This window comes from Pongo pygmaeus, chromosome 9 (assembly GCF_028885625.2).
Source record: "Pongo pygmaeus isolate AG05252 chromosome 9, NHGRI_mPonPyg2-v2.0_pri, whole genome shotgun sequence".
Taxonomy (NCBI): Eukaryota; Metazoa; Chordata; class Mammalia; order Primates; family Hominidae; genus Pongo; species Pongo pygmaeus.
This window is the reverse complement of record NC_072382.2, coordinates 2,779,536-2,803,369: the sequence shown is the minus strand read 5'-3', so window position 1 is coordinate 2,803,369 and position 23,834 is coordinate 2,779,536. Positions and strand designations below refer to the sequence as shown.

Below are 23,834 nucleotides of genomic sequence, written 5' to 3'. Positions count from 1 at the left end.
CTATAAGTGGGACTCAGGTGACATCTTGAAACCACAACAGAGAAAACAAAGCATCTCATGATATCAGCAAACCCCAAGCCACATTTGTGGCCTTGCTCCCAAGGGCCTCACTCAGGTGGAGCAGCCAGGCTGAGTGGGGGTTTGATGGCCTAGGAAGGACTTGGCCCCTGCAAGCAAGCCAGCACGTAGGACAACAGACTGCCTCTATCCTGAGAGACCACTGGGTGACAGGGTGAGGCCCAGGGTAGTCATCATTAGTGCTCAAATAGCCACCTTAGCACTGAGCTAGTGGCTTTCCTGCCTTTTGCTGGGGAATTTGCAAGGCCCAAGAGACAAGCCAAGCAGCTTGATGGGGAGGGGCGGGGCAGGGCCAGCCCAAGTCAGAGGGAGGCAATTGAGGCCGAGGATGAGAAAGGAGGAAGCTCAGGTACCGTTGAGGGCCCGGGCTGGGTCTGGGAACATGCCCTCCCTGCCTACCTGCTACCTGTCTTTGGGGTTCTACTCCTGAGACCAGGGTGACCTTAATCTGAGGATGCAGCCATTTCCACCCTGGGAAGCTGCAAGTTCCCAGATGGGGAGACCCTGAGGTCAGGTGTCCACGTACCCACTTTCAGCTCTAGACACACTTCTGACATACCCAGGGGTTCTGCCACCAATGCCGGAGGCTTGGTGGAGTTCTTACAGCCCGCCCAACATTGTTTTGGACCTCAGGGATCCCAAGACAGGGCAGAGACCTCCTCCCTACCAAAGGCTGGGCCTCAGAAGTTCAGGAGTTCCTCTTCCACCTGACACCAGCAGGTAGGGCCCTCACTGGCAACACTAGCTACTCTCTGGGCCCTGAACAGGAGATCCTGAGATCAGGAGGGCTGGGATGGGGCCCGTGTCCTCACAACACAGCTGTGCCCCATGGAAGGAAGGGCCTGCTGCTCCTAGGGCCACACTGGGCACCAGGATCGCCAGCATTGCCCAGAAATGACACACCAAGACCTGTGATAGGGTCAGGCATGGGGTCGGACTCTAGGCAGACCCTCTGGCCCGCCATGTACTCAGTGTGATAACAGTCATAAAAACCGTACTTATGTACAGGCTAGTAATAACATCCTCAGGCCTCAGTTTCTCCTGTCATATGGGAATGCTAAGTCCTTCTTCTCTGTTCTGTAAGATAAAATGCTGAGCCCTGTCTCTCTCTTCTGTAAAAGGGGATGCCGAGCCCTGTTTCTCCTTCCTATAAGATGGAGATGCTGAGTTCTCTTCTATGAAATGGGATGTTGAGTCTTGGTTCTCTTTTCTGTAACATGGGATGCTGAGCCCTGTCTCTGTCTTCTATAAGATGGGATGCTGAGCCTTGATTCCCCCTTCTGTAATATGGGACGCTGAACCCTGTCTCTCTCTTCTTTAAGATGGGATGCTAAGCCTCAATCCTCCCCTTCTGTAAGGTGGGTTGCTGAGCCCTGTTAGCATCTGGTAGCATCTCTTGTACCTGGTAGCATCTCCCGTAAGATGGAGATGCTAAACTCCCTTCTGTAAGATGGAATGCTGAGCCTTGATTCTCCTTTCTGTAAGATGGGATGCTGAGCCCTGATCCTCCTTTCTGTAAGATGGGATGCTGAGCCCTGATCCTCCTTTCTGTAAGATGGGATGCTGAGCCCTGATCCTCCTTTCTGTAAGATGGGATGCTGAGCCCTGTTGGCATCTTCTATAAGATGGGATACTGAGCCCTGATCCTCCTTTCTGTAAGATTGGACGCTGAGCCCCGTCTCTCTCTTCTATAAGATGGGATGTTGAGCCTTGATCCTCCTTTCTGTAAGACGGGTTGCTGAGCTCTGTTTCTCTTTTCTGTATAATGGAGATTCTAAGCTCCTTTCTGCAAGATGGGATGCTGAGCCCTGTCTTTCTCTCCTGTAAGATGGGATACTGAGCCTTGATCCTCCTTTCTGTAAGACGGGTTGTTGAGCTCTGTTTCTCCCTTCTGTATGATGGAGATTCTAAGCTCTCTTCTCTAAGATGGGATGCTGAGCCCTGCCTTGCTCTGCCTTAAGGGAAGGAGTGAGGATGACATAGGATGGGAGTTGAGAAAGGTCAGGGAATCCTAAGCCAGCACCATGCCAGAGCCAGAGTCACAGCCGGCTGTGGCTGAGCCTCTCTTCAGAACACACTCAACATGGCATGAGTCATGGTGGTGAGCCTCCTGCAGACCACAGAGCTCTGTGAAGCTGAAGCATGGGGCACCTCCAGGCATGCTGGGTGAGGTGTGGGCAGGTGAAGGGAGGCAGGGCAGGGGAAAACCAAGGCCTGGGAGTCCCTGGGCCACTGTGACCAGGTGAGCGTAGGTGTGTGTGTTAGCAGCCTCTGCAGACGCAAGTGCTTTCAAACAGGTCTGTTGTGAGCAAGGAAGTATTATGTGCCTGAGTGTGTGCACGTCTGCAGGAGCAGGGCTGGGTGGGCCTATGAGCAGAGAGCTCCCCACACCTTCAGCCACAGCCTTACCTGGTGTAGACCATAGCCCAAGAAGGCTCAGCGATGCCCGCAGACCATGAGGACCCACTGCCTGGTGGCATCCCAGCCCACAGAGACTTATCCTGGAGCCACTGAGATGCCTGCTAGGATATGGTTAGGGCTCACGGGGGCCTTTGTCCAGTGGTCATCCGGGGTTGGGCTGGAAAGATCATCCTGACTTCAGGAGCCTGAGATGAGCCGAGATAACACAGGCCTGTCCAGACTGACTGACGGTGGACAGGGAGTTCAAGGCAAACTTGAAGGGCGGAGAGGCTCTGGCTTCTTGGGCCAAACACAGGGGTGGCTGGCCAGGGACTTATCAGCCAGCAAGGTAGGCAGAGGGGTCACCTGCCATGTCAGCAGCCCCTGAGGCCAGCAGGGGTGGGGTGGGGTGCAAGCAAGCAGACAGGCTGGTGTGGAGGAAGGGAAGCATCCTGAGAGGTGGGCTAGGGGAGCCCCTGGAGCCACACACAGCTCCTCACTGCCACGGGCTACCGCTCCCCTCACCCTGGCCCCACCCCTCCATGCTGCCCCCAGCAATACGAGCCAGCTGGTGAGGTCGGAGGGAGCCCCAGTGGCTTTGTGCAGGAGCCTCTGTGCCCTGCGAGGATCCTGCTGTTGCCGGGTTTCTGCAAGTCTCCCAGGGCCAGGGAGCAGCGGAGAAGCAGACAGTGGGGTGGCGGTTTCCCAGTCTGCTTCAGGAAGCCTCCTGGGCCATTCTCAGGGTCCTGGCCTGTGTCCTAAGACAGGAAAGGGGACCCACTCCCCCCCACCTGGAAGGGAGTGCAGGGCTCACTGTGTTCCTCCCCAGGGACCAGCTTTTTCACCTGAGGCTCAGCGACAGGGCCTGCTGGGGCTGGTGCAGATGATCACTCTCTCTCTGTCCGTCTCCCTCTCTCTCTTTTTGTATTTGTTAATTGCTTATTTACCAAGAGAAACCATTTCTTGGCCCATATAGTCATGTTTCACAGTTCAGGAACACAGGTCACTGACAAGCTTCTAGGTAATTCAACCTAAAGAAATTCTTTATATTCCAAAATCACTTTGCACTCCGAAAGATACCAGCCTTCCTCATCACCTCAAAATCTTTTATGGCATCATAGTATCTGTAGAAATCATGTGCCTTTTTTCTTGGTTCAGCCACATCAAACTTACAGAGAGCTGCAACTCCCAGGTATTCAACGAATGCTCCAACAACATGAAATTGCAGACGCTTGGCCAGGAGGCTACGCATCTGAGGTTTCATCACAAGACTGGAAGCCACGGTAGTTATTATCACGATGAGATATCCTTGGTATCAACCTCAATGCCAGTGTCCTTCCTGGCTGATGGGGAAATGGATGGCTGGATGATCTCTTGACCTGAGCTGGAAGCTGCCCACACCACCCCTAGAGCTAGGTCTGCCCAGGAGCCATCAGGGTCTGCATGCTCTGCTGGGTTCCCCCAGACCTTGGAAGCAGCCCCCAGGATGCCCAAGTGGCGCAGTTCTGCAAGCCTTGGTGGGCTCTGGCTCTGTCCTGCTGGGACCTGCTCTGCACCCTCAAGCCAGACACCGGCCCCACCCTGTGAGGCTCCCTGTGTCCCTCTGCTCTACTGCTGGGGTGACGTCAGCTGCTTCGGCTGTCATGACCACGCTGTTCTCCAGCAAACTGACACACCCTGGCCCTTCCCATGGTCTCCTATGCCCTCAGGGGACTGCCCTGCCCAGACCTGAGTCCCAAGGGGGTTCGCACAGCCCCTTCCCTGTCTGGGAGAGCACTGGTGCTGCCAGGAGGCTGGCCTCCCTCTTCCATTGCCCCCGAGCGAGCTCCCTGCTCCAGCAAGGCCCTCCATGCCAGCACCAGAGAGAGGAGATGGTTCCAGAATGGAGACACCCTGGTCCACAGGGGCTGTCAGATCTCCCCGAGAACATGCCAGGCAGATCTCCGGGCACTGGCCAGCAGTGGCATTTGCCATGACTTTTATTTTCACTGCAAGAGGTCCCAGGCCCTGCTGGGAGCTTTGACACAACTTGGTTCAGTTGAGTCATGAACCACCCCCTTCCCTGGGGGGATGCAGGCAGGAGGGCCAGCTGAGAAACACCACTACAGGAGGGCTATGCATGCAAAACCCCCCTGGAGATGGCGGCCCGGTGGCCGGAACGAGGGCCCGCATACTGCTCTTGGCAAGGGCCTGGCCGAGGGCTGCTCTTGGGGCTCAGAGTGACGATGAGCCTGGCGGGTGCTGGCCCAGGGTTGCTGGGGGCGAGGCCCGGGTGAGGCACGTGCATATGATCTTATGCCAAACCCTTAGGCTCTTGTTCCCCTCACAGCTGGGGAAGAACTTGCCCAGGGCTGCCTGGGCCGGGGTCTGCACCCAGACCGCCCTGTGAAGTCTGGAGGCTGAGGTGGCTCCAGGGCCCAAATGGGTGGGGGCTCCACTAAGGAGACTGTGGGCGGGCCTGTGTCGATCTTGGGGCCTGGAATGGAAGGTGTGGCCTGGTGTGAAAGGCATGGCTGCAGGGGGACCAGACTTGAATGCCACTGTCAGTCCGTCTGGATGGGCCGTGCATTATCTTGGCTCATCTCAGGCTCCTGAAGTCAAGATGATCTTCCCAGCCCGACCCGATGACCACTTGACAAAGGCCCCCATGAGCCCTGACCAGACCCTAGCAGGGCGCTCAGTGGCTCCAGGATAAGTCTTGGTGGGCTGGGATGCCACCGGCTGTGGGTCCTGGTGGTCGGCGGACATTGCTGAGCCTTCCTGGGCTGTGCCTTATAACTGGTGAGGCTGTGGCTGAGATGCCAGGAGCCCCCAGCTCAGAAGCCCCACCCCGCCCTGCTCCTGCAGACACGCACTCACTCAAGCACGTCACACGCCCTCCGCTCCAAGGGACTCAGGCAAGTAAACCCCCAGCCTTCCCTGCTTTGTGATCTATGCCTTCTGGATCACCCACCACAGAGGATACGGGGTTCCCACACCTACACATGTATTTCCAAGCCAGGACTCAGTACCCCGCACCACCGCCTCCATCCAAGGAATGTCCCCAAGGCAGGAGGAGGGGAGACATGCCTGCCATCAGTGGCATTCTCTGTGGGGCATGGACTCTGGGGGCTCTAAGGGGCTTCTGTAGGGGGGGCATACCCCTGGAGAAGTTAGGGCAGCTTATGGAAGCCCCGGAGCTCCAGCCTCACCTGGCCAAGGGGACCCCACCTCTCACAGAGCAGGGCCCAGCCTCCCTCCATCCTCCCAACTCACAGAGGGTGGAGGAGCAGGGAATGAGAGCACTGAGCCAGTGGAGGACAGGGCTGGGGGGTCTGGGGGACCTGCCTTCCCAGCTTGGTGACTCAGGGCAGGCTCTGCACCATCTCTGAGTCATTCTGATGTCACCCTCACATCTCTCACTAATGCTGCCTTGCACGACCCACCCCACGGGAGGACTGAGTGAGCCACATGGCTGCTGCCTTCTACTTGGTGAAGAAGACACTGCATATGTCCCTGGTTCCAGGTCAGGCCTCCAAGTATACGTCCTCTGAGGGGCCTGCTGTCTGGGATTCAGTGGGGTAGGCACTGTCAGGTCTCATATAGGCCTGGGAGCGGAGGCCTTGACAGCCTCCACTATGGGCAGGAGAGAACCCAGGAGAGGTGTGGGCAGCTGCATCAGGCTGCGAGGGGCAGGCTGAGGGCAGGAAGTCTCAGCATGGGGCTTACCTGGAATTTCTTCTTGGCTACAAAGTACTGCATGCGTCGAATGACCTTAATGGTGGCCCGATGGTGTTCCCGCAGCCTGCAGTGGAGACAGGAGAGGAGATTGTGAGTGGCCACCCTGTGCTGGTCATCCCCTCACTGCCCCTGCACTGCCTGAGGAGCACACAGACTGGATCCTTCCAGAAACAAAGAAAGTGTTCAACTCCATGGGATGGAGATACTTAGGCCATGTCCTAGTGTGGGCTCGAGGGGAGGCTGGGGGCAAGAGGCTTTTCAAGATGAAATGTTTCACCTCACCTGTGAGTGGGAAGGGGACCCTTACCTTCAGTGTCATTCAGAAGGGGGTCAAGTAGGAGTCAGGGCCCTGAGTTGGCAATGGCTGTGCTGCTAACACATGGCAGCCATAGTAACTTCTTTCTATGCTTGGGCCTTCAGGATCCTTGTCAGCAAATGGGATAAGAGGGTACATGCTGGCGATGCCCACAGCCCCTTTCAGCTGCTGTGTCCTGTAGCCCCACAAACAGCAAGCGCTTGGGAAAGTAGGGGCTACAGGACAAATTAACAAGGGAAAGTTGCCACCAGAGCCACTCTGTTAAGGGGGCTGCATTGTTTTGCCTCCTAAAGTTTCTTCTAGAAATAAAGATCCTTTTAGAAACAGCATCACAAAAGGAAACAAAGGGGATGATGTGTCTGTGCATAGAGAAAAGACTGGAAGAAAACACAGTGCCATGGAGGCCGCAGGAGATTCCCTCCTGGCAGTGAAGCTAATGCCTGCCTGACTTTCCTGATGGAAACACCAGGGACTGCAAGACTAAGTGATGCCAACAGCAAGGAACAGCTGTGTGAGGCTTTGGAGACCAAGAAAGACGTAGAGGGTGAGGATCCCACATAGAAAGGAAATGAACTGAACTGAGCCTGCATCCGAGCGTTTCCTCCTCAGGGCACTTGTCAGTTTGGGGAGCATTGACACCCCACAGGGCGGGGGCCCAGTGGGCTGCTGATAAAAATGTGGAGTCCAGGGCCAAAGGACACCCAGGACATGAGGGAACAAGATTCTGGTCCTCTAGCCACCTTCACACGACTTCCTCTGGAAACACTTGTGAATTCCTAAGCCACACGGGTGGGTGAGATTCACAGAAACTGAGCAAAAAGCAGTTGCTGAAGGGGTAACAGCTAAGCAGAGTACTCAGTAGACTCATGGCACTGTGGAGAGAAGCTTTGGGGTTTAGAAGCTATCTAGAAGGCAGCCCTAGAAACTAAGCAATCCCAACATAGCATCACATTAACCCCACCTCTCTCAATCCCTTACTGGAGTAAGGTGCTTTGCACATGGCAGAAGAAAATAAAATTATCTGTAGGGAGATAATATCCTTGAGCGTCTACAATTTTATACACAAAAGACTAAAAGGCAAAGGAAAAGAGAGATCATACAGATCTAAAGGTGTGGTACTTTCAGCAGCCTTAAATACTGTAGCTCCTTTCATTAAGAGATGGAGTCTGTTTTCCTATTACTTGAATTTGGGGTCACCTTGTGACTTCATTGACAAAAGAGTGCTGGGTATAAGAAACTTACACGGTGTATAATTCATGTCCTTTTGGAATGTGGCCCTGCAAACAAGCTTGCTGGTTAGAGAGGCCACATGGAGAACAGAGATGCCCCAGCTAACAGCCAGCACCAACAGAACAACCTCCTAGCTGAGCCAAGTCCAACCTCCTAGCTAAGCAAAGAAAAAAAAATACACACACACATACACACACACACACACACACAAACACACACATATAGATGGAGTTTTGCTCTATTGCCAGGCTGGAGTGCAGTGGCACAACCTCAGCTCACTGCAGCCTCCGCCTCCCGGGTTCAAGTGATTTTTCTGCCTCAGCCTCCTGAGTAGCAGGTGCGCACCACCATGCCCAGCTAATTTTTGTATTTTTAGTAGAGACAGGGTTTCATCATGTTGGCTAGGATGGTCTTGATCTCTTGACCTCATGATCTGTCCGCCTTGGCCTCCCAAAGTGCTGGGATTACAGGCATGAGCCACCGTGCCTGGCTCAAAGAAAATATTTGAAGCCACTAAATTTAGGTCTAGTTTGCTACGCAACAATAGGTAACTGATACAGAAATAAGGACTAAGAAATAGGTAATGTCATATCAATATCCTAAAACTTACAGCACTAATTTTGGGACAAGGAATTGGACAGAGGCTGGAAGAAGGGGCAGATCACAAGATGTCGGACTTTGAGCATGATGCCATATGTAATTTGGTGAGACTTTTAGGTATCGTGGGGAGGGGGGTGAGTGAATTTTGCGTAGGGGAGAATGTGAAAAGTTATGGCCAGAGGGCAGACTGTGATTAATTAAAGATGGGCGCAATCCATTGTGGTTCCTCCCATTGCAGGCTAGAGTCTATCTCCACTATGGTGGAAATGATCATGTCTTCTGAAGCTCAGCCTCAAGGACCTTGTGGTATCTACTCTTACCCTCTTAGAATTCTGTTGGCTCATGGACAAGTCTGAGCTAGCCTGCTGGAACAGGCATGTGAAGGAGAGCTGAGAGACCCTGGCTGACAGCCCAGTGGCTCCAGACATGTGAGGACAACGGAGACCACTCAGCCACCACCACATCACCACGTAAGTACTGCCATGTCGTCGAGTCCAAGTGAGACCACCCAACTGGGCAGCCCAGATTGCTGACCCATAGATTTGGGAGCTAACAGATGATTGTGCTTTGCTTCAGAATATTTAGATGAAGACTTCAAAATAACCATGATAAACAGGTTCAAGAAAATAGATGAAAAGATAGAAAATTTTACCAAATAAATAAAATTTATAGATACATGAAAAGGAAGTTCCAGAAAAGTAAGGACCATAATGGAAATGAAGAATGCAATAGGTGAGTTGGATAGCAGGGACGACAGAGTAGAAAAGAATAGCTGTGAACCCAAAGAAAATAGCCAGCTTGGAGCATGAAAAGAAAATAGACTTAAAGGAAGAGATGAAACAAATGAAAAAAAGAAACATAAGATGGTAGATTGCATGCATTATAAGTGGATTAATAGTCTAATTAAAAGATCAAGATTGTCATGATTAAAAACAACTATATAAATCCACTTTAAAATATAAAGATACAAAAACATGTTGGGAAAGGACAGAAAAAGATAGGTCATGGTGTAGCCAAATGAAAACTGGTAAAGGAAAACCAATAGCAGACTTTAAGTATTACTAAAGAAGAATATGTCATAATTATAAAAGTGTCAATTCAGCAGGACGAGATCAATTCTAAATTTGTATGCACCTAAAAACATAACCTTAAAATACATAAAGCAAACTGGCAGAACTAAAAGGTAAAAGAGAAAATGGTGGGAGATTTGAACGCACCTCGTCAGTAACTGATAGAAAAGCAGTCAAAGCTTTGTCAAGTCAGAGACAAATTTGAACAGCCTGATTAGCAACTTGACATATACAGAACACTGCTCCCTACAACTGGAGCCTACATAAGCTTCCCTAGTGCACCCAGAACATGTACCAAAAGAGACCATATGCAAGACTTCAGAAGCAAGTTCCAACAAATTTCAAAGAAAGCAAATCATGTTTATTATGCTCTCTGACTACAGTACAATTAAATTAGAAATCCATAAAAAGAGATAACTAGGGAATCTCCATATATTTTGGATATTAAACAATCTAAATAACCCAGGGGTCAAAGAAAAATATATAATGAGACTCAAACAACAGTTTAAATTAAATAGTAATAAAAATGTATAAGCACAGACAGTGAACCTTGTGGTTTTAAATGCATATCTCAGAGCAGAGGAAAGGCTGAAATCCATCTCAAGCAGTTAAAAAAATGGCAAATTACACCCAAAGATAGTAGGAGGGAAGAGATAAAGTTAAGAGCACAGTCAATGAGATAAAAAATGAACATTATTTAAGGAAAATCAACAAAGCCAAAATTTCGTTCTCAGAAGAGACTAATAAAACAGACACACTTTTGGGAAGATTGATCAGGTGGGGGAGGGGACACAAATGACCACCGTCAGGAGTTAAACATGGAACGTCACTACAGACCTAGAGGTGCAGAAACATTTATTCAGAGGACATTACAAACAAAAATACTTTTGATGATTTAGATAAAATATACAAATTCTTTAAAAACACAGTATGTAAAAGTAGACACAAAAACAAAAATAATACAAATTGCCCGATATTAATTAAATAAGTTAAATTTGGAATTTTAATGATCTTCTGGCAAAGAAAACTCTGTATCTAGATGACATCCCCAGTAAATTCTTCCAAATATTTAAGGAAAAAATAATGTCAATTTTATACAAGTATTTTCATAAGGCAGCATAACCTTGATATCAAAATCTGACAAGGATATTTCAAGAAAGAAAAAAATCACAGGTTAATCTCTCTCGTGAACATACGTGCAAATATCCTAATCACCACCAGCAAGCTGCATGTAGCACTGTGCCCAAACACATGCTCGAATGTGGTTTAATCCACTTGCACATGCTCAGTTTACCCTCTAAGGACCAAGCAACATAACTCTTCACATTAACAGAATAAGTAAGAAAAAATAGAATCAACACAACAGATTGTAGAAAAGCATTTGATAAAACCCGAGACCTGTTCAAAATTAAAAACACAACTCTTAGCAAACTAGGAATAGAAACTCCGTTACCTAAAAAAAAGACAAAAACTAAAACAAAAAAACCCAAACCCTAAGCAGACATCATACTTAATAGTGAAATGTGATACACTTTCCTCCTGAGACAGGAAGCAAGGCAAGGATGTTATGGTTTCTATTTCACATTGTCCAGAAAGTCCCAGCTGGTATGTTAAAAAGGTAGGAAAAGGGAGATAAAAGCTACAAGAATTGGACAGGAAAAAATAAAACATTTGTTATTTGCAAATGACATAACCATATATGTAAAAAAAAATCCCTAAGAATCCTCAGATAAACTGTTGGAATTAATACATGAATTTAGCAAGAACGCTGGTTTTAAGGATGATATATAATAATTATATTTCTAGGCCTGGCAGAGTGGCTCACATCTGCAATCCCAGTGCTTTGGGAGGGTAGGGTGGGAGGATCACTTGAGCCCAGGAGTTTGAGATCAGCCTGGGCAACATAGTGAGACCCCATCTGTACAAAAAATAAATTTAAAAAATAGCCAGGCTTGGTGGTGTGTACCTGTGGTTCTAGCTACTCAGGAGGCTGAGATGGGTGGACTGCTTGAGCCCAGGAGCTCAAGGCTGCTGTAAGCTATGAGCCTGGAATGCAGAGACCCTGTCTTTAAAATATGTATATGTATATTTCTATATGCTAGTAACAATTAGAAAATAAAATATATCAATTACAATAGCATCAATAACCATAAACTTGACCATAAGAATAAATCTTTCAAAAAAGTTTTTGTTTCTTCTTTACTGTCTTCCTTTCACAATCTTTCTTTCTTTCTTTCTTATTTTTTTTTTTTCTTGTAAGATGGGGTCTTGTTATTTTGCCCAGGCTGGTTTCAAACTCCTGGGCTCAAGTGATCCTCTCACCTCAGCCTCCCAAGTAGTTGGTATTACAGGTGTAAGCCATCGTACCCAGCTCTAAAATAAATCTGTTTAAAGATGTGTAAGACTACTACACAGAAAAGCACTGAGCATTGGAGAGACAGATAAAGAAGACCTAACTTGACTTGGGGATATAGTATGTTCATGTATAAGAAGACTCAATATTTATAAGATGTTAATTTTCTGCAAATTGAGGTGTGGATTAAATATGATTCCAATCAATATCACAGTGCTTTTTGTTTGTTTGTTTGTGTATTTATTTATTTATTGGAAATTGACAAGCTGATTCTAAAATACTCCTAACAATGTAAAGGGCCACGAATAGCCAAGATGATCTCGAAGAACAACAAAGTCAGAGGTCTGACACTCCCAGGGTTTCATGAGGCCACAGGGCTTGATTAAGAGCGTGTGGGCAGACAGATCAACAGTAGGGGTCTGACGGAATAGGGCAGTGGTTCCCCAACCTTTTTGGCACCAGGGACCAGTTTCGTGGACGACAATTTTTCCATGGACGGGGGTGGGGTGGGGAGAGATGGTTTCAGGATGAAACTGTTTCAGTTCAGATCAGCAGGCATTAGATTCTCATAAGGAGCACACAGCCTAGATCCCTCACATGTGCAGTTCACAATAGGGTTCGCCCTCCTGTGAGAATCTAATGCCGCCACTGATCTGACAGGAGGCGGATCTCAGGTGATCATGTTCACTCACCAACCGCTCACCTCCTGCTGCACAGCCCTGTTCCTTACAGTCTATGGACGGGTACTGGTCTGTGGCCTGGGGACCCCTGGAATAAGACATTAGACACACAAACACTCCTGTGGCCACTGGTTCATAGAAAAGATGCCTTTGCCATTGAGCTGGCAGAAGGATATGCTTTTCAATAAATGGTGCTGGAACAATTTGGATACACATGTGAAAATATATAAACCATGATCCTTACCACACACCAGTCACAAAGTTAACCCAGGTAGAGTCACAGGCCTAACTATGAGGCAATCGGGCCTGTCGAAGAGGGATAATATTTTCACGACCTGGGAGGGGCAAAGATGTCTTTAATGGAACGCAAACAGTATGAACTGTAACAGAAAACTATTTGACAAATTGGAGGCCCCAAGATCTCCGTGATGGTCTCATGAAGGCCCCCCTCCCAGGCCTGACACTCAAGAGGAACTGTTACCCTGGCCTCACGTCCTGGCCTCTTTCCATCACCCCAAACAGCCTGAGAGCAGGCAGGGAACGAGGAATCATAGGTGCCTGACTGTGTAGGGTCCCCCACTGGCTGTGACTTAGGGCCTTGGGAGCCTGTGGCCATGACTGCCAAGGTCTGGATGCGGCCCCACATCCAGTGAGAACACTCGGGGCTTCTCAGATGCTGTTCTGCACAGAGGGCCGTGCCCCGCGGCTGCTTCACAGGCCGCTAGAAGCTGCTGCAGGCCTCCCCTCCTGCCAGCTCCCTAGAACACAGCCGGAGTCTTCACAGGCAAACAGCCCGGCCGGGACTTCAAGCAGGTCAGGGCTGAGGGTGCCAGGCCAGGCCCCCAGCTCTGTCCAGGCCACGGTGTGGGTCAGCCACTGCTCTGGTGACAGCGCTGGCTACCTGGCTTTCCTGCTGAACACAGTCGACCCTGTGGTCTCAGAGAGAAGGGCCCGGCTTGCTCCTTTGCAGGGGGTGGTCTCTCTCTCTCTGTATTGGGTAAGGCCTGGGATGGGGCCAAGTGGCCTTTCCTGGTAGTGATACGGAAGAGGGGCCGGGAAGTGCTGGGAGGAGAAGCGCGGGTCCCTGGCCAGGGTTCCACCCTCTGGCCTGTGTGCATGGACCCAGGTGAGGACAGACATTTTGGTTTTTCTGCCCAAATGCTGCATTTCCCAAGAACACCCTGGCCTGCCACACTCCCATCCTGCACCTATAAACATCTCGGGACCCTAGCGGGCAGACACACAAGCAGCTGGACATCGAGAGGAACACATCGGCAGAAGAAGACACAAGCGGCTGGACATTGAGGGTAGGTCGAGAGGAACACACCAGCGTAGGAGCGCACCGACAGGCACCAACAGGCCGGCAGGCCATTGACCGGAGGAACGATGCAGGGTTTGGCTGGGGTGGACGCAGGAGAGCCCAGGCTGCTGAGCGGCCTGACGCCAGGGGAAAACCACCCTCCAACTCCATCTCCCTTCTGGCTCCCCCATCTGCTGAGAGCTACTTCCACTCAATAAAACCTTGCACTCATTCTCCAAGCCCACGTGTGATCTGATTCTTCCAGTACACCAAGGCAAGAACCCCGGGATACAGAAAGACCTCTGTCCTTCCCGTAAGGCAGGGGGTCTAACTGAGCTGAATAACGCAAGCTGTCTATGGACGGCTAAACTAAAGAGCACCCTGTAACACACACCCATGGGGCTTCAGCTGTAAACATTCACCCCTAGACGCTGCCGTGGGGTTGGAGCCCCACAACCTGTCCGACTGTATGCTCCCCTAGAGCTTTGAGTAGCGGGGCACTGAAGAAGCGAGCCACCCCCGTCACATGTCCTGCGAGGGGTACAAGGAAACCTTTCCCATTTCAGTAGCTCTGACACAGGAGCGAGCTAGTAAGAGACAGGGGGCAGGATGGAGACTTTGGGCTCACTGGGCCCTGAAGGAAGTGACCCCTGGACCCTGGTTGCAGGAAGGGACTGAGGGCCCGGGGTTGGCACCCTCCTGCCTGGGCTGGGCCACCCTCCAGGCCTGTGGCTTCCTCACCTAGTGAAGGGAGGATGGACCCTCTCCCTGCCCGCACCACCCGGCTTGGGAGAGGAGGAAGGGATGTGCTGCCCAGCGGGGGCTTGGCCGTGGGTCAGTTGCTGAGAAAAGACCCACTTCATTCATCTCCTCACTTGTTCATGCACCCACTGACCTGTATCTCACCTGTTCATTCATTAATGAACAAGTTATTGTTAATAATTTGTAGATTAATGAGATGAGCTCCCCACCCCCCATCTGCTGGTTCATTTGTTAATGTGCTGCTTAAATTACCCATTAGCTCCTCCACGCCTGCCTGCCTGCCTGCCCCGTCCACGTACATGAAGTGCCGCTGGGCACACAGCCCAGGCTGAGTGGTCTCAGGGGCTGAGCCCACTGAAGGACCCGTTGTTTCTGGATAGGTCAAATTCAAAGCCAGGAGCCCCCAGTGCTGCCCAGGCTGGGCTGGCTGGGGTGGGGGCTGCTGGGCTGCCCAAGGGGCCAGCACCACATTCAACACACGTCACTGGGGGCCATCGAAGGACACTGTGGGAAAGCAGAGGCAGGAAGTTTCCCGGACTGGGCTGCCCATGGCGGGCCGACCTTCCCACCTGTGGAACAGATTCCCAGCAGCTCAGGGGCCTGGCCTCCATCCAGGCAGATCCTGAGGCCCAGGGTAGGGGCTGGCATGTGGGAGGGCTGGAGGTGACTCCAGGGGGTCCTGGGGCTTGGGTCCAGTATAGCTCAGGGTGGGGCTGGGCCTGGGCCTGGAGATGCCCAGCGTGGAGGAGGGGCTGGCCTCACCTGTGTCCCTGAGCCTTCAGCCCCTCCCGGGACCTCTGTCCCCCTCTCCCCCAGCCAGACAGTTAAGTCAGATGCAAGCCCCTTGTACCCACCCTGCCTGGGCAAGCTCTTGGTCCCATATGGAGCATCCTCTAACTCTGGAATAAGGAAGAATTTATCAGCTTTGCCTGGGAGTGGAGATGGAAAGAAAATAAGGAAGTAAGAGCTCTCTCCCTTCCTTCCCACAGGCTGGGGTGCCGCTCTTTGCAACTCCCTCCTGCGCGGTGAGGTCCCACATCCGTGTGTCCTAGGAGACACAGGGCTATCTTCAAAGGCCCGAGCTTGGGGGGTCCTCTAAGTCGCCACAGCACCTTGGGGGAAAGAACATCCCCTGGGGACCCCTGCCCTCTGCACACACGCAGGCTTGTGAGATGAAGAGAGGCAGATGCGTGGGGTCTTGGCAGAGGAAACCCAAGGTGCTGGAGGACCCAGGAGACATGAAGAGGGAAACTGAAGTCACTCTACGTCACATCCCCCTAGCAGCCACCTCGTAGACATGAGGGCCTTGCAGACCTTCCAGACTCTTCCTTGAGCACTTATGTCAGCAGATACAAGCACATCATGTGTGTGGTTTCCTGCACCTCCCAGTATGTTGTTTTGCTTCTTTTTATTTTGAAACAATTATAGATTCCTAGGAAGTTGGAAAAAAAAAGTACCAAGAGGTCCTGTATGCCCTCTACCTGAGTTCACGATGGTCACACCTTGCATAGCTGGAGTACCAGATCAACGCCAGGAAGTTGACATTGGTACAGTGTGCGTGGCTCTGCCTTGTGTTCGCACGCACAGATTTGCGTGATCACCACAGCAACGAGGAATGGAAGTCCTCCCCACCAGAAAGACCCCCTCTGCTGCTCCTGTGCAGTCACTCCCACCCTCACCATTCCTAACCCCAGGAACCACCATCTGATATCCATCCCTACAGCCTGGACTTTGAGAATGTTATCTACACAGAATCACACCGCATGCGACCTTTCGGGGGAGGCTTTTTCTCCTCAGCACAATTCCCGTCCAAGATCCGCTCAGGTTGTACCAATAGTGGGTTCCTTTCTACTGCTGGGTAGTGTTTCAAGGTATGGATGCACCACTGTTTGCCTGTTCCCCTGTTGAATGATACTTAGATTGTTGTCAGCTTTCAGCTAATTAGGAATAAAGCTTCTATAAATTTTCATTTAGTTTTGTGTATGAATATGAGTCTTCCTTTCTTTGGGATAAATGCCCAGGAGGAGTTCAGTTGGCGGGATGTGTGGTAGTTGCATGCTGACTTCTATAAGAAACGACCACATTATTTTCCCTGAGTGGCTGCATCATTTTACACTCCCAGTAGCAACAGATGGGCAATCCTGTTTCTCCATATCCTCGCCAACATTTGGTGTCATCATTACTTTTCATTTTAGCCATTCTGATAGGTGTGTAGTGACCGCTCACTGTGGTTTTAATCTGCATTTCCATCTTTGCTAACGAAGTTGATCATCTTTTGGTGTACTTCTTCCCTATCATCTATTTTCTTCAGTGAAATGTCTCTTCATGTCTTTTGCCCATTTTCTAGTTGGACAGGCTGAGTTTTTTACTGTTGAGTTTTGATAGTGCTTCATGTTCTAGATGCCAGTTGTCAAATATGTGGCTTGCACATATTTTCTCCAAGTCTATAGTTTGCATTTTTATCCCCTTCACTGGGGCTTTCACAAAACAAGTGTTTTAAGTTTTAATGGGGTCCATTTCATCAATTTTCCTTAAACAGATCATGCTTTTAGCATCCAGTGTGAGAACTCTTTGCCCGTCCTAAATCCTACTTTCTCCTCCATGTTTTTCTAAAGGTTTCAGAGTTGTACACTTCATATTTAAGTCCAAGGTGGCTATTGAGTTAATTTTTATATAAAGTGTGAGACTTAGGTCAGGGTTTTAATTTATTTATTTGGCCTATGAATGACCAACTGCTCCTGTACCATGTGTTGAAAGAGGAGTCTTCCTCCACTGAATTTTGCATCTTTGTCTTTAAATTAGTCAGGCATATTTGTGTGTGTCTATTTCTGGGTTCCTCGTTCTGTTCTGTTGAGCTACATGCTTATTCCTCCACCAATATCAAATCGTATTGATTCCTTACTGTATAGTAGGCCTTAAAATTGGTAGAGTGATTTCTCCCACTTAATTCTTTTTCAAAATTGTTTTAATCTACAGCATGAGCCTTTCCATATAGATTTTAGAACAAGTTTGTCCATGTCCATAAGAAACCTTGCTAGGATTCTTGTTAGGAATTATGCTATATTTATAGGTAATTCTAAGGAGAATTGAAATGTTTACTATTTTGAGTTTTCCAGTTCATGAACATGGAATGTCTCTCCATTGATTTAGGTCTTGATTTCTTTCATTGGCATATTGTAATTTTTAGTATATATGTCTTTACATGTTTTGTTAAATTTATACCTAAGTATTTTAATTTCTTTAGTGCAATTGTAAATGGTATTATGTTTCTAATTTTGGTTTTCACAGGTTCATTGTTAGTGTATAGAAATGCAAGTGATTTTTGTGTGCTGAACTCCTAAGTTCCAGATATTTTTATTGTAGATTCCTTGGGATTTTCTATATAGACAATTCTACCTTCACAAATAGAAACAGTTTTAGATCCTCTTTTCTAATCTACATGTCCCATTTCTTTGTCTTATCTTTTTGCAGTGGCTGGAACTTCCAGTACTATGTTGAATAGAAGTGGTGAGAACAGACAACCTTGCCTTCTTTTTTATTTTAGGGGGAAAGTATTCTGTTTTTTACCATTAAGTGTGATGTTGTGATGTTAGCTGTGGGTTTTTTTTTGTTTTTTTTTAAGATGCTCTTGATCAAGTTGGGAAAGTTCTATAATAGATCACATTAATTAAGTTTTGAATGTTAACTAGCCTTGCATTACCTAGAATAAATCTCTCCTGGTTGTGATATATAATTTTCTTATACAATGTCATATAATTAGTTTTTAAAAACAATGTAGAAAGCTCCCAAGGACTCATTATTCAAAATAAATGCTAGACGGCCAGGTGTGGTGGCTCACACCTGTAATTCCAGCACTTTGGGAGGCCAAGGTGGGCAGATTGCTTTGAGCTCAGGAGTTCAAGACCAGCCTGGGCAACATGGCAAAACCATGTCTCTACAAAAACAAACAAAACACAAAACAAATGCTAGACCTTGACAGCCCCACCCCAACTATATCCTTGTCTCCCCTATCCTGGGTAACCATCAACCTGAATCCTGTGTTCCTCTGTCCCTTGCTTTCTTTTTTAATATAATATTATTGAATCTATATGTGTCCCAAAAGTCATGTTTTTTTTTTTAATTTTAGTAATTTAAACTTGATAAGAATGCAGTGGGCTTTTCCTTGGTATTATATTGCCAAGCCTTCCCACATGGTTGTCTGTCACTCTGGCTTGTTTGTTTTAATTGGTTTAAAATTCTCTTTTGTATGGGCATTCCATGTTTACTTACTCTCCCTCCTGCTGGGAGGCAAGTGGCTGGTTGCACGTGGAGCTTGTGAACAGCGTTGCAACACACACTCCTGTTCATTCTCACTCGTCCACACACCAGAGTTCCCTTTTGGTGTATGCCCAGACATGGGACTGCTGGGTCAACAGGTATGTGAATTCACCACCTTGGAGGTGATGCCACCCTTTTAAAGTGGTAGTCCCACTGTAGGCTCCCATCAGCAATGTAGGAGAGACCCAGGGCCCTACATCCCTGCCACCACTCCCAGTGGTCAGACTGTGGTTTATGCCAATGGAGTGATGTAAATGGTTTCTGTAAATGGTGCCTTCACATACTCACGGGCCACATGTGTTCCTCGACCGTGAAAGGCAGAACATGTCTTTGTCTTTGGCCCATTTTTCTGTCCGATAATTTGTATCTTTATTGATTCATTATTTTAGTTTCTATTATTGATTTCATTGGTTATACACACACATATATAAATTATACATGTTATGTATTAGTTATACATACACAAATTCTTTGTCAATTCATTGTATTGTGAATATCCATTTCTTTGGTAGGCAGAATAAGGGCTCCCCCAAAGATGTCCTAGAACCTATGAATATGTTACGTTATATAGCAAAAGGGACTTTGTATCTGTAATTAAGGTCATGAACACTGAGATGGGGAAATTATATTGAATTGACCAGGTGGGTCCAATTAACCACAAGTCTTTAAAAGCAGAGGCCCTGGCCAGGCACAGTGGCTCATGCCTATAATCCCAGTGCTTTGGGAGGCCAAGGGTGAGGTGGGGGGCTCACTTAAGGCCAGGAGTTCAAGACCAGTTTAGGCAACATAGAGAGACTCCACCTCTACAAAAAATTAAACAAAATTAGCCAGGCACAGTGGCGCGTGCGTGTAGTCCCAGCTACTCAGGAAGCTGAGGTGGAAGAATCGTTTGAGCAAGGGAGTTCAAGGTTACAGTCAACTGTGATTGCGCCACTGCACTCCAACCTGGGTCGCAGAGCAAAACCCTATAACAACAACAACAACAACAACAACAGTGGAGACTCTTTCCTGGCTGTGGTCAGAGAGAGCTGTGATTACGAAAAAAATGTCAGAGAGGAGCAACATGATGGCTCTGAAGATAGAGGAAGGGGCTAAAGGCCGAGGAATGCAGACAACCCCTAGAAGCTGAAAAAGGCAAGGACACAGATCCTCCCCTAGAACCTCTAGCCCTAATGACGCCTTCCAGCCCCATCAGACCTGGGGTTGGACCTCTGACCGACAGAAGTGAAAGATAATAAACGTCTGTTATTCTGATGTGTGTTGGTGGTCACCTGTTAAAACAGTGCCGGGAAACTAGTACAATCCCCAGTCTGCAACTTGTCACGTTCTTTAAGGTATCTTTGGATGATGAGGGATTCTTATTTTGTAAAATCAAATTGACCAATATTTTTCTTTCATAGTCAATGCTTTTGTATCTTGTAAAATAAATATTTCCCTATGCCAAGTTACAAAAGATACTAATAAACATATATTATCCAGTAAGAGTTTTAAGGTTTGCTTTTAACGTTTAATTCCTAGATCCACCTGGAGTCAGTTTTTATAGATTGCATGAGGTGGGGGCCCAACTCTATCTTTTTTCCTTCTGGATGATGATTGATTCCAGCAACCTGCAACATCTCCTTGGTCACATGCCAATGTCCCACACTTGTATGGATCTCTTCAGGGCTCTCTGTCTTGTCCACTGGGCTAATTGTCTACCCTTGTGCCTACACTGCAACATCTTAGTTACTATAGCCTCTTCCACATCCTGATATCTGGAAGGCAGGGCCCTTCCTTGATCTTCTCGGCAAGGTCTTGGTTATTTTTATTCAGTTCTTTATTCAGCCATAGAAATTTTAGACTCATCATGTTAAGTTCCCTGAAAAACCCACTGGAGGATGCCTGGGCTGCAGGTGAGAGGCTGGGGTGGTGAGAAAGCCCAGCAGAGGCTCTTTCTGGCACCACTGCCTGTGCCCACTGCCTGTGAACACACAGACATGCAATGGGCACACCCCTCCAGGGCCCTCCTCTAGACACATGGCATGGCCAGCCTGACTCTGGCAGTCCACATCCTTGCCAACACTTGTTATTGTCTTTTTTGTTTTAGTCATCCTACTGGGTGTAAACCTCACTGTGGTTTTGATCTGCATCTCTTTAATGACTGCTGAGGCTGAGCGTGTGTTCATGTGCATGTGTTCCTGTGCTCATTTGCCATTGGTATCTGTTCTTTGGAGAAATGTCTGTTCAAGTCCTTTGCCCATTTTTTAATTGGGTCAATGCATTATTGAGTTATAAGACCTCTTTGTATATTCTGGATACACATCCCTTATCAGATATACCATTTGGAAAAAAAAAAGAAAAAAAAAAAAAACAGCCACAGATGTCTCAGTTCCTTGTGTTGTAATGGACTGAGCCTCAGATAGAGGGAAGCTGGGAAGTTTCTCAAATGTGTGTGTCCCCGGCCAAAGGAATACACCAGTGGATGAAAGAAGAACTAGAGTAAGGCCCAGGGGCAGGATTTGCAGCAGTCACAAATACCATTCCCATGGGGCCTGGTATGGCTTTGTACCTGGGATGCAAGGGACATTTTGAGGGTGATGAAAACGTTCTAAAGTTAGAGAGTAGTGATGTTGCATGACTCTGAATATACCAAAAGCCACTGAGGCGTATACTTCAAAAGGTGCATCTGACTGTCCCAGATCACTCCCCAGGTGGCAGGTACTTTGCTCGGGAGAGAGGCAGGCTCCAGAGGGAGGGGACACAGAGCAGGTAGGGAGGCTTTGAGACATCCCCAGCTTTCCTGGCTCTGCCCAGGACACATGCCTTTTCTGGGAGGGAGCCCTCTTTCAGGGGGCTCAGGGACCCAGGCAGAAACCCTCAGGACAGCAGCTGAAGCTGGCCTCCCTCCTTCCCTGGGCAGACATGGAGGCCTCTGAACTCCCTATTCTGGCTCCAGCCTCACCCCTTCCAACCCATCCCCCTGAGGGGCGGCAGGAGGGGCTTTCCGAGGGACAGACTGAAGATCTCGTGACTCCCCCGCCTCAGATACTGTATGGCTTCCTACTGCTCATGTAATGACATTCACACTGGCAGGGTGGCCTGCCAGGCTTCCCGCAACCTGGCCCAAACGCAACACAAACAGAGCTTGTGGCTGAGAGAGTTCTGCGTGAATGCACGTTCTCTCTTCCCCCTGGGTTGATGCATCACACATGACACTAAGCATGTGTGGTTCTTACGTCTTTGTGAGATGGTTTTCATATCAGCGACCCACAAAGGAGAACAATCCTGTGCTGGTCCTCAAGCCCAGACCAGCCAGGGCAGACCTTCCTGGTTGGCAGTGAAATTCTGCGAGGATCCTAGGGAGAGGTGGCTGAAACAGATTCAGCAAAGGGAACTCATTTTGACATAATCCAGAACCCAAAGAAAGGAACCAGTTTCCTCTGTTTCCCCAGGAGCAAGGTGCTGTAGTCTGAATGTGTGTGTCTTCCCAAATTCCCTATGTCGAAAGCTAACCCGCAGCCCCGATGGTGTTAGGAGATGGGGCATTTGAGAGGTGATTCGGCCGTGAGGGCAGAGCCTTCAGGAAGAGGATTCGTGCCCTTGGAAAGGAGGCCTGAGGGAGCTTGTTTGCACCTTATTTTTGCCTCTTCTGCCATGTGAGGACCCAGACGGTGACTTCCACGAACCAGACAGACCCCTTACCAGACACCAGATCTGCTGGCGCCCTGACCCTGTGCTTCCCAGTCTCCAGAACAATGAATTCCTAAGTATGAATCACCAGGTCTAAGGTATTTGGTTATAGCAGACTGAACAGATTAAGACATGAGGTATCCTATCGGACCCCCCAGATACCACCTGGCACACACCAGCTAAACAAGCCGCTCAATGCAACTCAGTTTAGCTTAGTACAGATCAGCTCCATAGAAGCCACTCAGCTGGGTTCAGATCACCTGTGAAGCTAAAATCAACCCAGTCACCTCAATTCAGTAACACTCAGCACAGTTCAGCTCAAGTCAACACAACACGATGCAACTCAAGTCAACATTACACAACACAACTCCCAAGCTCTGGCTACAAACAGTCTTGTAGTGGAAGCAGGGATGACCAGGGTGAGTGCTGCCTAGGACGGCCCCTCAGGGTGTGGGGAGGACAGGGCAGTACAAGGTACCACAGAGAGGTGCCAAGGTGGCAGCGGCAACCGAGAAAGTGCAGCTTTGCAGAAGAGCATCTTTGAGGAAACGTCTTGCCATGTGTGGGCATCCACGAGGGGCTCAGAGTAAGGTCAGCCATGCTATAGGGAGAATAGGGCAAAGCTGGCCAGGCCTCATGTTCTGCAAGTGCCATTTTGCCCTCACCCTGAGCCAGTGGGAGAGGCACTCTGTGTAGGGGACAGGGTGGCTGAACACCTTGGCTATGGTGACCAGTCCCTGGGGTCCCCATCTGCCTGCCCTTGCAGGGGCACAGCACATCTGCAGCTGCTTTTATTTAAAAACCATGGTAACGCTCACTGAGGGCTTCCCTGGGACAGCCACTGCTCTCAGAACAGCCGACTGTCAGACGAGGGTCGCCGCCCCGTTTGAAAGAGGGAGAACACACTAGTGGCCTGTTTGCCGGGATGGTGCCCGCCTGCAGTGAACTCAGATGCTCAGTTCGGAGCTGCGCTGTCCCTCCACTGCTCTCTGCACTGAGATGCAAGTCCCTGCGTCAGGAGAGACAGTTTCCTGGGGGTGGAACATGGGACAGATGCTCACTTTGGGCAGCTTCTCAGTCTTGCCTCCCCTTTCCCATAGAGCCCCCTTCCGGGACCCCACCTGCTCCTAAACGCTGGCATCCGTTTCCTGCTGAGAGCATGGGGCTTTCTCTGCAAGTGGGGGGTGGGAGATGAGGGTTTGGATGAGGGTGTGGGAGGACCCTAAACTGATTCCCATGCTAGGCCTCAGAGGGTTCCAGAAAGAAACGAGTGGATGAGGATAAAGTTTTCATGGTGACCAGGGTGACCCTCCGCTCAGAGGGACGAGCGGAGCCCGGC

At 49.1% G+C, this 23,834-nt stretch overlaps 1 protein-coding gene across 2 annotated transcripts in view; it reads right to left on the bottom strand.

Moving 5' to 3' along the window:
• The window catches only part of KCNQ1 (potassium voltage-gated channel subfamily Q member 1), a 405,949-nt gene that overhangs the window by 73,892 nt on the left and 308,223 nt on the right, over positions 1-23,834 (bottom strand). For both annotated transcript variants that reach the window (XM_054438695.2, XM_054438696.2), the window contains exon 12: positions 6,187-6,262. In XM_054438695.2, the coding sequence (XP_054294670.1) occupies positions 6,187-6,262 (76 nt within the window). The remainder of the gene's footprint in view (positions 1-6,186; positions 6,263-23,834) is intronic.